Source organism: Epinephelus lanceolatus, chromosome 5, assembly GCF_041903045.1.
Source record: "Epinephelus lanceolatus isolate andai-2023 chromosome 5, ASM4190304v1, whole genome shotgun sequence".
Classification (NCBI taxonomy): domain Eukaryota; kingdom Metazoa; phylum Chordata; class Actinopteri; order Perciformes; family Serranidae; genus Epinephelus; species Epinephelus lanceolatus.
Window position 1 is genome coordinate 15,368,673 of NC_135738.1, and position 15,354 is coordinate 15,384,026.

General features: G+C 42.7%; 1 protein-coding gene across 1 annotated transcript in view; it reads left to right on the top strand.

The window, feature by feature from the left end:
* nell2a (neural EGFL like 2a) overlaps nucleotides 1-10,106 on the top strand; it is a 130,306-nt gene extending 120,200 nt beyond the window's left edge. The window contains exons 18-20 of the mRNA XM_033635465.2: nucleotides 969-1,145; nucleotides 4,299-4,523; nucleotides 9,316-10,106. Coding sequence (XP_033491356.1) covers nucleotides 969-1,145; nucleotides 4,299-4,523; nucleotides 9,316-9,357 — 444 coding nt within the window. The 3' untranslated portion in view covers nucleotides 9,358-10,106. The remainder of the gene's footprint in view (nucleotides 1-968; nucleotides 1,146-4,298; nucleotides 4,524-9,315) is intronic.
* The last annotated feature ends 5,248 nt before the right edge of the window (nucleotides 10,107-15,354 follow it).

Genomic DNA, 15,354 nt, shown 5'->3' on the forward strand with positions numbered 1-15,354 from the left:
TACTTACTTTACTACTCAGAATTGTGTCAGTCAAATCAGATTTGGCTGTTCAATACATATTTTGACTATTATAGAGTTTGAGAGTTTCAGCTGGGTCCTGGAGCCTATCCCTGCTGACCTTGGGCGAGAGGTGGGATACAACCTAGACAGGTTGCCAGACTATCACAGGGCTAACAGATAGGCTAGAGATGGACATCCATTCATGCTCACATTCACATGTACGGCCTATTTAGAGTCACCAATTATCTTAACCTGCATGTCTTTGGACTGTGAGAGGAAGCTGGTGCACCCAGACAAAACCCATGCTTACACAGGGAGAACATGCAAGAATATAAATATGACTGATATATGAGGAGCACATCAGCAGATATTAACATTTGAGAAGCTGGAACAAAAGATTTTTTTAAACAGTGAACAGCTAGTCAATTATCAAAATAGTTGCCGATTAATTAACCAGAATGTCAGTCGACTAATTGATGAATTAACTAATCATTTTCATGTTTCTGGAAAAAGACATTATACATTTATTTCTTTTATGGTTCAGACAGTTACTCATTGAAGTGGCAGCAGCAGATGTGAGTAGGAGAGAAGTATGTGACAAAGGTAATGAGTTGAATTCAGAGCCACAGCAGTTCTTGTTTGTGGAAGGCACCTTAAATCACTGAGACAACCAGACAGCCAAGTCGCAATTCTTCAAACAGCACACTGATGAACAGGAACTCCTGAAGAACCACTGAGCTTAAGTATTCATAAAATATATTTTTATCCATTGTGTCTTACCCGCAGTACGAGCTGAGACTGCATAGCCATAAAATACAGCTTCAAAACGGTTGCTAGGCTACACAGCCTTTATTACAATATTTATTATCAACATGCATGTTTAATGATCCCATCACACAAATGGCCTTGTCTTTGCATGCGTGCATATGTGCGCTCAGGTGATGTGTGTTTTTGTGCTCCTCGCTCAGGCTGGCCAAGTGATGTGCCGCAGGATGGTCTGCGACTGCGACAACCCCAACGCCGACCTGTTCTGCTGTCCCGAGTGTGACCCTCGCCTGAGCAGCCAGTGCCTGCACCAGAACGGCCTGCTCACCTACGGCAGCGGCGACACATGGGTGGAGAACTGCCAGCAGTGCCAGTGCCTGGTGAGTCGGGTTGGATAAATAAAACCCCCACATGTTTATAAAAGTTACATCGCAGGAATTTAGATGAGGCTTTTATCAAGAGCAATTTACGGTGAGAGGGAAAACAACATAAGCGTTCATTGCCGTGCCACAGTGCCCACACAAGACACGGAACAAATACTCCAGTCTCCATGGAAATGCTCACGAATGAGAGAGGCGCTATGTAAAGAAAGTCAAGGAGAGAAGTTTTGTGGAAAGAGAGGGGGAGTGATTAAGAGGTGAATAGGAAGGTTGAAGAGAGGAGAAGCTGAAGATTGCTTTTCAACTCGTGGCAGAAGAAAGGGAGTGAGTGATTAGTGAATTTTTTTAAAGAATTCAAAGGACTCTCTGCACTGTTGTCTGCTATGATGGAATTACACGTGTTATTGAAGGATACTTCCAAGGTTAAGAGAACAGGAGAAAATGTGTGTGTGTGCCTGGAGAGTGGGAGGTGTAACACTGTGTATCATCTGTGTGTGCTTTGAGAAGGTTGTGTTGATTGATGAGTATTTGCAGCATGTGTGTTTTTCTGGTGTCCTCTACATGCAATCCTATCTCTCATACAAAACACAATAACACAGTGCTCACCGCATGAATCTTTCACAGTAAGACATAGGCACTATTTTCTTTGCGGTCACATCCTCTTCCCTGTCGACCTTTCGCCAAGGTTTACACGGTGCCGCTGTTCAAACAACAGGGAAGCATTTCGTAAGTGTTTCCCAATAAACCTGACAAAAAACACACTAAATCCTTCTACCTGCGTGATGCCCGCTCACCATGTAGCCACATGCATATTAAATGCAAATGTCATCCTTTGCATTCCACCACACTGCCTTGTCTCACCCACACTCAGCTGTACCACACACCCACACCAGTGTCACTCCTTCTGTTCAGTGACTCACAAATCATCTTCACTGTGGATCTCAGACAAGCACTTTACAACTCCCTTTTCTTCTTTTTTCTCTCCTGTTTGTTGCTTTTAAAGAGCAGCCGTACTTGTAGCTAATATAAGTTGGCTCCAGTCTGACAGATTTATGGTCTGAGGAGCAACAGCACCGCCGTTTCCTCCCCTCCCCTCCCCTCCCACCATTGTAATGCTGTCCTGATGCTCGGACCTGAGGGTTGCTTTTTGAATTTCTTATAGTGAGCCATTATAGCGGAGCCTGGAAATCACTGCTCAGCTGAGAGGCAGCGGGAAATCACAGTCGGCTGAAAATGGGTTTGCTCGGCTTCACTCTCGCCGCGGCTGTGCTCACTGTTGGCACTTATATATGTTGACACAAACAGACACAAACCCGATTGAGAATGCAGGCACGCCGGTCTCAGCAGCAGAGCACACGCGCGGTATACAAACACGAGTATGTACACAGTATATACACGTGTACACACACCATGTTCTGTGTGTTTGAGATGGTAGGCACACCTGTCACCACGACAACACATGCTCTTCCTGCATCCACGCAGACACACAGTCAGACATAAAACGCACTCAATTAAAGATGCAGGGAAACACACGCAGAGCAAAAGACCACCAACCACACAGTATAAAGAGCAGCACTTGAAAGGGCGAGGGAGAGGGCTGCTGCGCGATACCGTACAAGGGCTCCAGTAGCGTGACAGGGACGTGAAATGAACCTTGAATGCTGCTACACTTAGCAGAGCCATGGCTGTCCGGGCTCAGCAGGGGCCTTAAAATACACAGTGACAGCAGCCAGATGGGCAAATCATTCTCCCAAGACCAAGATGGGAATCCTTCTCCGCTCCCCGGTGCAATCATTTGAAATCAAGAATGTGGCCTTTGCAGGATGTGCGCACATGGGGCCAGTTGTGATTTGCTATCTTGTTAAATCACCAGGAGATCAAAGAAGCAGATTCCTTCGCTATAGGTTGCACTGTAGGTCGAGGCGAATAAGAGAAGAAGCGTGACTACTGCCGGCTGAATCCCGGGCAAATATAAATGTCAGTAGTTTTAATCTCCTGGAGGCATTTTGTAACATGTACACAGTGAATCCTTACATCTGTCCATGTAAAAGCGAAGGGATTAAATCACAGGGAGATACCGTGGCCGCTGAATGCAAAGCCAGATTAAAAAAATGACCTCCTGTAATGTAACAAAGAAATGAAAGATTGGTTTTAGGCTGATCAAGTTTCAGCTGCACACCGCCCCGTATGAAAGGCAAATAAAAGCTGATTGTATAGCAAATCTGTCTCTCCTTTGTGATCATAGGCCACATCTGCATAGACAGACAAAGACGACAGTGTCCCTTTTCGCAGCGTGGGACAGATACCTGAGGCTACATCCAATCTCTCCCTCTGGCTACGAGCAAAGAGTGCCACTCGGGGGGATTTCCCACTTCAAATGTTTACACACTACATGGAGGCATGGAGTGGGCATTAGAACCGCGTGAGCCTGTGCTTTATAGCCAGCCTAATTTACTACAACATAGCTAAAATGCTGAGCCAGACGATTTTCAGTGATATTAAATATCCCCAGCGGGACGCTTGCATCAAGCCTCTTGTAACTTAATGTGTGTGTATTCCTATTGCGTGCGTGCTTGAACATATACAGTCTGGGGCCATATTTCATATCCAGGAGTAGGTGTGGAGCAGAAACGCTCATGGATGGCAGTGTAAGCAGAAGTGGGTCAGGCCGGAATGATATAGCGTACAGTCATTAGGATGTGTAAAGTTGGCCAACATACTGTATATACGACCTGTTTTCTCAAGCCAATAGAAAATGGCAGCAGGAGAAATCCAATAAGGCTCTCTGTGCTGAGAGTTTGCTGTGAGATTAATATGGGAACAACAATGAGAGAGGGGGGCTAGAACAAGTCAATTAAAAAAGCTGGAGCATTTACTTCTACAGTCTGAAAAAAAAACTTGCTGACTGTGTTGGAAGATTGCTCTGCTCATCTATATTTTCTAGGTACCTTAACAACTTTTTTTTTTCTCATCAAGTGGAGACGCTCCCTCTAGCATGCAAATACACAGCGTCAGGAGAAATATGTGTATTTGCATGAATAACTTCTTTAGGGCTGGAAAATGCAATAGTGCGTTTGCAGAGATTATTTTTGAACTGCCTGTCTTTTTCTTCTCTGTCCGTCTGTCTCACATTCTCCCTCTCCGCCTCCGCAGCAGGGGCAGGTGGACTGCTGGCCTCTGCCATGCCCGCCTGTGGACTGTGAGTTTACCGTGGTGCCTGAGGGCGAGTGCTGTCCCCGCTGTGTCACCGACCCCTGCCAGGCAGACACCATCCGCAACGACATCACCAAGACGTGCACGGACGAGCACAACATCTCACGCTTCAGTGGCTCCTCCTGGATTAAACATGGCACAGAGTGCACCTTGTGCCAGTGCAAGGTAAGGCACCAGCCCCGCCGGCTGCCTTGAAACAGCAAATTACTGTTGGCCTAGATCGGTGGCAGACAAGACACCAAAGAAAAATGGTTTAGAAACTGAGAACCCTCCTTGTTTTGTCAGACAGAGAAGAACACACTGTGGTCCAGACTTTGCATTGTGGACACATTTTTGTGCATTTGTTACACCTCATGAATGTATTTATCACACCTGGAGGTAAACACGTGTGTAGGTGTTGATGCAGCTGTTTGTGTGCTAATTCTGATCTGTACACAAACCTTTTGCACATGGAAAAGAGACACAGTTCACCTCATTTTAAAGAGCTGTAATAGAAAAGGACACAAATGGAGATTAATGAAATGAATAACTAAGAATGTGACAGCTGCTGCATCTTTGGTTCAAAAGCCCAGTAAAGCACAGAGAGTATCACAAAGAAGATGTGATGTTTCATTTAAGAATTTCACTTTCAAATGTCTACGTTTAATCTTGTCATGGATCATAGATTGCTATGTCCAATTTGTATTTATTAACAGGAATACTATCACTTATCTTTAAAGCAATAGTTCAAATTCACTTTCTTGCCGAGAGTTACAAGAGAATATTGATGCTTGGTGTCCACTAGCTCCCCTGGTAGGACAGGCGCCCCATGTGCAAAGGCTGTGTCCTTGCTGCATGAGCCACAGGTTCAATTCCAACTCACAGTCCTTTGCTGCATGTCATGTCCCCCTCCCTCACGCCATAGCTGCCCTATCACATAAAGGCAAAAAGCCCCAAAAAAATCTTAAAAAAAGAGAATATTGATGCTCCTCACATCTCTGTTCGGCTAAACATGAAGCTACAACCAGCAGACAGTTAGCTTAGCTTAGCTTAGCTTAGCTTAGCTTAGCATAAAGACTGAAAACAGAGGGAAACAGTTAGCCTGTCTCTGTCTGGCCAACAAAATATGCTTGCCAGCACCTCTAAAGCTCACTTATTACTATGTTATATCTCATTGTATGCGTAAAATGTGAAAATGAAGAGGTGCAGTTTTACAGGGGGGCGAACAGTTTCTTCCCTGGGACCGATAACTTTGTGGGGCCAGATGCATAAAACTGTAGATTCACAACCAAAACTGTGCACACATACAAAGACAGTTTGTTTTATAAATCTAGATTATTGTGGCACTGCACAAGCTTCATATCCACACCCACAGTTAGCCATTAATAGATGTAGAAATGCCCCTAAACATCTGTTTGCATATTGATAGTTGTGCCCGCTCCACCATGCATTAGAACTGTCAATAAGAACTACAGTAAAGAAAGTTTGATTTCACTCACTGTGTCGTATCCAACGGTGCCAGAGCAGCTGTCAGTACGCACAGCTGGGGCCATTTGTAGCGTGCATACCACCAATTAATCAAATGTTTCTGCAAACCATCATCACAGTAAAATCTCTATCATCAATATTAAACATCAGGGGGATGGTCAGTGATTCACTCATATCTCTCATGTTGAAACTGACTTCACAAAGGGCTTCACAGGATAAAATTATACAATCATTAACGGGGAGATTGTGGCTTAAATGTAAATAAAAAGAAATATTTTAAAATAAGACGCTGAATGTTGTGCAGCCTGCGTGAGTTGCGCACATTCCTCCTGTATAAATACCAGTTAATGTGTGAAAAAAAGGCGTGCGCATATGCATTGCATAGGCATTGTTTTTACATCTGGCCCCTGGAGTTATCGCTGGTTGCCTGGCAACCTCACAGTGACGAAAGACTCACGTTTCTGCTGTCTGTCTGCTTCATATTTAATGCACAATCTTCTCATCTAACTCTCGATCGGTGTATTTCCCAAAATGTTGAACTTTTCCTTCAACACAAATGACCCTGGACCGAGAGAAACGCACACTGAGAAAACATCTGTCAGCCCCTCATCTCCTGGCTTCTGGCTCGGCTGCAGCGGGGAATCACAGCCTGCGCTCTCCTCTGCACGGTGTTAAACAAGCAGACATGTTTGCACACGCAGCACTTACAATGTATAGAGCCTCAGATATTCTGTCCAGAAAACTGAGGCGAGCTCGCATAATTGCTTCACGTATATCAGGTGGAGGAAGCTGCTGTCCAAAACTTTTGTTTTAAAACTTGTGGCACAGAACAATCACAGAGAAAGTAAACTCATTAACAATTGTGAGCATAAATTGTTTGCCTCAGCTTTAGGGACTAATCCACAAAGACTCACTCCCTTGCCTGAGTTTCTGGGGTGGAATATTTTCTCTCTTCTTGCCTGAAAATGATTTCTACATTTTTCAGAAAATATGGCAGCCATTCTCAATAGACAAACTGATAAATATTCAAAGTTGCTATGCTATCTTTAATAAATGTCAAAAACTTGCATTGGATTCAAACACATGAATGTGACTTTAATCTTTTTGAGAAGTGCTGCTCTCAGTACAATTGGTTTTTAGTTGGAGCCAAATTATTCACCAAGGTCTCTTTCTCTCTCCAAAACAAACAGACATAGTTAGTTGAACCGGTAAAATCACTGAATAAAGTAGTTTCACATTAAAAAAATTGGTGTTTCGCGACACTGCTCATCACGGAGGGGCTGCTGACTACAGAGGCTACAGTGAAAACACAAATGGCTCTATCTAGAGCCAGTGTTTGGTTTGTCTGTTCTGGGTTACTGTCAATGCAACAGCGATCTCTGTAGAGGCGGACCTGCTCCCTATGTAGATATAAACAGCTCATTCTGAGGCAGGGGTGTCAAACATACAGCTATCCTATCTGGCCCTCTGGATGACTTTGCACACCTAATATTGATGCACGTGTGAAGGCGGAGAGGTTTCAGGAGCACGTTTACCAGTGAGTAGATGCTTCATGTACAATGCTGCCGCAGAGGCTTTTCCACTGCAACCAGAATGCAGCTCTCTGAAGAAACAATGACTACTTATTGAGGTCTGATTTAAAGATATTGAACATAGTGCAACATATTGAAAACCAGCAGCCTCAGTCCAAAAGAATCTGTATCAGACTTCTATCTTAAAACAATATGGGTGGAAGCTTTTGTCAGGCAGTGACAAAACTTCAGACTATAAATGGTTTGTAAGGCAGGGGATGACTTAACCTGCTTCTTCAACAGCTTCCACTTTAATGGAAAATTCTGGAAAAAAAATGCACATGTAATGAAAGTGAATAGTAGACTGTGTGAACGTGGAAAAACTGAGACATACTGTTGAATTTGCACATAATTTTCTTAGGCAACTGCGGGCTGATCTTACTATATAATGATGAAAACTCTGTCTGTGGGTGTGTCTGTTCCACGTTTTTCTCCTCACTGACTTGGTCAATCCATGTGAAATTTGGCACAGTGGTAGAGGGTCATGGGAGGATGCAAATGAAGCAATATTACATCAGTTGGCCAAAGGGGGGCGCTATAGCAAACGATTGAAATCGCAAACTTTGAATGGACATATCTCATGCCCCGTATGTCGTAGAGACATGAAACTTTGCACAGAGATGCCTCTCCTCATGAGGAACAAATTTGCCTCAAGAACCCTTAACTTCGGTTATACAGATTTTCCACCATTTTGAATTTTTTGCACTTAAAATCGATCTCTTCCTAGGAAGTTTGACCGATCTGCATGAAACTCAGTGAACATAATCTAGGGACCAATATCTAAAGTTCCCTCTTGGCAAAAGTTGGAAAACTTACTAAAACTGAGCTTCTATAAGGCAATGAATATTGCAGAGGGTGTGGCTCATCACATAAAGGTGTATAACATCTCAAGGGTTTCACCGATCACCACGCAACTTTGTAGGCATATGACCACACATAATCTGAGGGGACCCCTCCATTATTGACCCCATCAAACAAAATGGGGGCGCTAGAGAGCTAATTTCTTATCTAGGCCTAACCGCCATATGGATTTTTACTAAACTTGGTAGATATGTAGAACAGGACGCCTCAAGGTGACTGGAGAAATTTAACTCTAATTGGCAACTGGGTGGCGCTATAACAACAGAAAAATGCTTAAAAATGGCTAAAGTGTGACCGAATGCTGTGGCTCCCCCTGTGGACCAATGTTTGTTTGTTTTTTTTTTCTAATTTTTGGTATGACTAAGTCATGGTATGGTATGCTGTACATAATCACGGAAACTGTCAGTGTGTCATTCTGTCAGTCCCACGTTTTTCTACTCACTGACGTGGTCAATCTATGTGAAACTGCACATAGGCATTGAGGATTGGCATAAGTAGAAGGTGACAAAGCTACCAATAGGTATGGACTAGTCTATCATTTGTTTTCAGAATGGACTTCTACGCACTCAAAAAGGGAAAAATTCGAAGGTGTTGTTATTTATAGGTTACTGTGCAATGGTTTTACTGGTCCGACCTACCTGAGATCAAATTGTGCTGTGTGTGGCCCATGATCTAAAATGAGTTTGACACCCTTGTTCTAAGGTAATGAAAACACAACTATTCTTATTTTCAGGTGATTTTTACTAAAGAAAACATACTTATTGTATTATTATCCATTTCTGCCAGTGTATCACCTGTAATCCTGAACACTGAACCTTTAAAACAAAACGTATGTGAGATCATTCATGTTTGTATTCTCAGTAGAATAACTCTACCTTGGATCAGTTGGTGCAGAAATACCACCCAGTGGAATTGTAAATGCCAAACTGAGTCTGTATGCTGCAGCGCCGCCACCTGAAAATATTAACCGTTGAGCTTCAAAAAGACTTTGAAGAGGTTAAAGTGTAACGATAATCCACTCATGTGTCTCTTTGCCTTCTCTCTCCTCTCATTTCCAGAATGGACACATCTGTTGCTCAGTGGACCCCATGTGCCTTTAGTCCCGGCAGATCTGAAGGCACCTGTACAGTGTTCTCCATGTAAAAAAAAAAGTAACACCACCCCTTTGTCTCCTCACTGTCCTCCTCACAGGTGTGGGTCAGATAGCTTTTGCATTGTTAGGATTTTGTTTTAGCCTGCTGAACCAGATGGATGGGGGTTACCGATCAGGATAATTCATACAATTACACATTGTCAAATACAGACAGTTTAACCTTCAGGTACCTTCTGATTTCTAGCTCTTATTGTATGGTCTATAAGGTAAGCCCCGCCCATCTGGTACCTCATGTTAAGCTTAAGAGTGTTCTGCAAAGACTCTGTGACCCGCGTCTGCCTCCTCAACTCCTCTTTATACCAAATGCAAACCTATATCATACCAAACAGATGACAGACTACAGTTTCCTCAGACCCACTCTCTCTGTTCTGTCTCACCACGTAAGAGTGAACCTTTAAGGATCACGGCTCCCCACTCCGAATCATCGCTACATCAATCTGTAAGATATTACTATTACTGGCATGACTGTGCTTGATGTCCAAAACATTTTTGCTGATTTCTAAATTCTCAGTGATGATGATGATACCTTAGATAGCGTAAAGGCAGTTAGCATAAGGTTCCGTTGCCACATTTATGAATCGTCTATATTATGTGGTGCTTTGTAGCATTTTGTTCCATTTCTCTTTTTTGTAAGTTTTTTCTTTCCAAGCTTGTTATTGTGTAATAGTGAAATAAAGTATTTCCATTTACATTTAATTCTTGTCTTGGCTTATGTATGAGTGAGATTCATTGTGTTTGAAAGCTACACTCAGTTGCTAGTTTATAGACCATTTGTTTACAGTGACTTCTGGGTAGAAAACTCATGTGTCACATACATAAAATGAATGGCGCTGAGCAAGTGCTGCCTCAATTTGTTACTTTTTAGACACCTAAGGAAAGGCCCACCTAAAAAAAATAATTTCAGTTTAAGTGTATGCTTTATTTAGACTATTTTAACCGCTTTACCTCGCCATCAGACAGCCCCTTCCGACGGGGAACTAAAGCCATTATCTCAGAGCCACCAGACTCTATTGACAGTATTTTACTTTGCAGAACACAAGTGTTGCTGGTCTACCACTGCCTCAGTCAACTTCAACTTTCAACTTCTATTATTAAAGTCCCAGAGGGCAGACCAAAGATGACAATATAAACAACACAAAGGACAGTACATAAAACTCAACACTTAAAATATTAAGACAAAGATTTACAGACATACAGGTCTGTGGCACCCTAAAACGGGTACCTGAGGGAAGAGTCTGGATTCTGTGTGAAGTGGGTGAGTGTCATCACAGTGTCAGTTAGTGTGTAAGTCAAAGCCAAATTAAGTGTGCACTTAAACTGATATTGATTTTTTTTTAAGGTGGGTCTTTTTAAGTGGCTAAAATACGTTTTTCTGCGACCGCCATCCACAGCAGTACATTGTTTAGCTACCATGCCCATAGATGTGGTTTATATGTCACAGGTGAGCTGGAGCCAATCCCAGCTGACATGAATGAAGAGAAAGAAAGCCAATTTTTAATTATGGCTTTTTGTGGAGCAATGGCTGCTACTTCTGTACAGAGGTGTGTGCAGATGCGGACTCAGAGCTAGGAGTGGTGGGAACGTGACATGAATGGCTTCACTGAAACAGATTTCATCCAAAATATTAGATTGTCAAGGGTAATTTTTTTACTACATCTGTCAGCACCTCTGCAAGACTCACATGGCAAGACACTCAGGCACTCCTGGAGAAAATGTATGGGTCTTAGGTTGTACTGGCTGGGGACAGAGGCAGGTTACCACACAAATGTCAATCTAAAGTGACACAAAAGTCCCATCAGTTCCAATATGACTCTTCAAACAGTAAATCTGATTTAGACCACATATGAAAGTAGCCCAAAGCAGAATTTAAAAGATCAGATCCCATGTGATTTGTGCTGTTCACACTGTAATAAAAAAAACAGGTCTGATTCACAGATGAGCAAAAAGAAAATGATTTGGGGGTGAACTCTAGCTGACCTGTATGTGGGCTAATCCTTGGCAGCTGCCTGGGTTTGAGTCTGACCTGTGGCCCCTTGCTACATGTCAGTCCCTCTCTCCCTCCCCCCTCTCCTGTCACTCTCCAGTTGTTCTAAAACAAAGGCAATAAAAGCCCCCGAAAATAACATATATAAAATAACTTTGCCTGCAGTCTGACCGTAGCCATCGTTTCAAAGTTTCTTCTTGACGTTGGAAACAACAGACAAAATAATCTCATCTCTACCTAAGTGTGCTTACTTGTCACACTATTGTAAATTTAAACATGCGCCTTGAGGTGAGAATATTTTCTCAACACAACCATACTACCTCTGTTCAGTCACCTATATTGAGTGCTGCAGGAATGAGCCCTAAAATGGGGCAATGAATGAGCATTTTAGCACTCCTGGTTCCCTTGTCTTGAAGTCAGTGGGTTTTTTGAATGGGTTTTTGGTTGAATGCCTGAAATAAGGTCTGTGGTTAACACAAGACAAAAAGGCATTTGCTGACAAGTGGCTAAATGAGACTACAGAACGCCATCACACCGAACACTGCTTTACAGCCTGGTTGTGGTGGCAACACTGAACATGCAACAATAGTGTAGATCATTTATAGCCTGCCGTTAGCTTTTAATTTCTGGCAAATACATTTATGTTTCAAAACTGATTGTGGCGTCTGTGGTAAGCATTGTCGCCTCACAGCAAGAGGATTCAAACCTTAGCGTGGGGGAGCCCTTCTGTGTAGAGTTTGCATGTTCTCCCTGTGTCAGTGTGGGTTTTCTCTGGGTACTCCAGCTTCCTCCCACAGTCCAAAGACATGCAGGTTAATAATTGGTGACTCTAAATTGTCCGTACAGTAGGTGTGAATGGTTGTCTGTCTCTATGTGTCAGCCCTGTGATAGTCTGGTGACCTGTCCAGGGTGTACCCCGCCTCTCACCCAATGTCTGCTGGGATAGGCTCCAGCCTCCCCCCCGCGACCCCTGGCAGGATAAATGGTAACAGAAAACAAATCTTGCTAAACAAAACATGTAGGTATTATAAACATTTGTTTGCCACAGAGTATATTTTCTGCAATAATCCAAAAAATCCAATGGAAAAAATCCCATAGGATTTTTGTCAAAGGAACCAGAGCAATGCTAACTTCCACATCAGCCTACAAAAAAATTCATCCCTGCAGCACTCTATTTGTGTTTCCTTTAAATTGAACACAGCAATCTGCAGATATCAGAACAGCAGTTGGGCTCATTCAATTGCAGAGGTGCAATAGTTTGTTGAGATGATCTTAAATACTTAATTATATTAGCAGTCCACTCATCATTATCATATTATATTCATCAGGGTGTAAAGGTAGCGTGTGTGGCCTCATTCTTTATACAGTATGTATATGAAACCAGTCAGTGGGTAGTCACGCAACCTAAATTAAATCTGGATCAGATGGGCTAACTACATATTAATAGGTTACAGTGAACCCAATGCTTTACGTGTACCTCTGGTAATCTCATACTAGATTAAAAGTGTGTGTGTTTTTTTACAGGATTATCAATATTCATTACCATCTGCTGAGACCAGAGATCTCGCCTCCCACCATCAGACACTAGCCGAGCCATACAGAGCGTTTGATTGATTCTGTAAATTGAGTAAGTAAAATCAAATTTGCGGCTTTCACCGATCCAATACTAATACGGTTGTTCCATGATTGGGATTTTAAAATGAGGCCTCTTGTGTTGAATACACTTCGACATCCTCATATTTGGATGCAAAGCAAAGACTATGCGAGTTGTAGCACACAGATTCCTCTCCTCCTTACTTTGTCCTGTGCCTCTGGAGATTCTAGTAATACTTGTATCGCAGAAGAGCACTTAAAGCTCCTAATATAATTATCTATCAGTTCACAGCCACGGACAAATGAGTTCAGCCTGGAGATGGCTTTATTTCCCTGTGGAGCAGCCGCTCCCCCACCAACTGATTCCCCGACTCTACCTCGCAGCTGCTTACATTAACAAACACACAACGTAATAGGGCCCATTTATATTCCAACACTCTCTCCGCTCACTCCAGCTTTTTCTGCTCCCCTCTCCCCCTAAAAAAACTTTTTACCTCAGGTTATCCTGACTCCAAACTCATTCCTGAGTTGAATGATAGGGCAGGGGACATGGGCAGTGGACAGTGGGCAGTTCGCAGCGGCTGCTCGTAGGTTGGCAAGGGCACCATCTGGCCTGCTTTGGTCCAGTGGCTTCTAGCTGGTGGTGGCACGGAGCCAGTGGGCACCTGAGTAGTGGTGGCACAGCAGGGCATACTGGTCCTCCAGCTGGCTCCTAAATGTCCAATTTTCCATGGCAGTGCTGAACCCTCTGCAACAGATGCCGGGACCCACAGGGAGTCCACTTCACTGCCTGTCCTATATTCTCCGTTAATGACCACACATATAATTGTGATCGTGGCTAGCGAAGCAAGGCAACAGAAAAAAAAGTCAGTTTTACTTTAGCAGAGAGTTTAAATTGACTGTGCTTTATGACAGTTTTTTCATTACGTTTCAGTGATCTTCCATTCTTCAATTGGCTCTAATTGATCTGTAAAATTCACTGCGCTGTTAAAGAGATCTCTGCGGAGAAAGAAAGAGAGAACAGGAGCATGCAATCACTCAAAATTATTCATATGCATATGCTTTGAATTGGCAATTATCATCTATGCAGTAAGTATAGGAGAGTGGTTTAAAGCATTTGCTCGTCGAACATTATCTCACATCACTGCAGTGTAAACGCACGCTGTGCTTTTTGTTTATTTGTCACACATTCCAGAAATGTGCAGGATTGACTGAATGCACAAACATATAGAGCCTCAGCCAGAACAAGGAGAGAAGTCACCGTGTTTGTCTGTATGAAAACAAACACGCAGACAAGTACAAATGCTCTACAGTCCCACAGTGCCTATGGCTTTGTTTCCCAGATTTAACTTTGGCTGCAGCTGAAGCTGAAATAATCGGGATAGCCACCACTTCACCAAGAACTGATTCACCCTGCTTACATTTTACAAATCCAATGACTTGCCTTTCCTACAGCTATTAAATGGATTGCAATTTAATCACGAACAGACATTGGTGGTTCACAGATGATGATGCAGTGACATATTTGGTTGTTTGGTGAAATATCTCAACAACTGTTGGATGGATTGCCATGACATCTTCTTCACACATTTATGCCCCTCTTAGGAAGAACTGTAATAACTTGACCTGCTGACTTTTCACTTAGCACCATCAAGAAAAAATACCCAAAGAATGAATGACATTCCCATCAGCCTCAGGTGGACTTTATGTCTCGTGCTAATTACCAAATGTCATTTCGTATGAGCTAGTTCTACCAGAGCACACCATGACCCTTATTCCTCTTCTCCTTTGTATTGTAATTAAAAAGAGAGATATAACACAATTTAAAATAGGGAAACTGAGGTAATGAAAGCCACATTTAACCTCTGCCAGATTATGCTGATGATAATGCTCATAAACAAGAAAAAAAATGTAGTTTGCTGAGGGAAACCATGGAAGGCAAGCCCAGATTCTTAGGACAATGCAAGCAAACAAAACAAAATGTGGTTTGAAAAGTCTTTACCAACAGTCTTCAACCCATTCACCAGAATAAATGTTGGCGTTATATGTTTCTGCTAATCATGGATATGTTGCATTTGTATGTTTCATACATATGATGTGTTGCAGTTCAGATTACATTTATATGAGCTGAGTTTCTCATTAGGAGGAGGGGAAAGTGGATGGCATGACACCAAGAGGAGACTGCAGCAGAACACTGTTCAAGACAACAGAAGTGATCATTTTTCAACAAGGGGTTGGGACAATTTTCGTTGTATTTGTAGCAACAAAAGCAGGTATTTTTCAACAAGGGTTTGGGACATTTTCAGCTGTATTTGTGGCAACAAAAGTAAGTCTTTTTTTAACAAGTTAGGGACATTTCTAGCCATG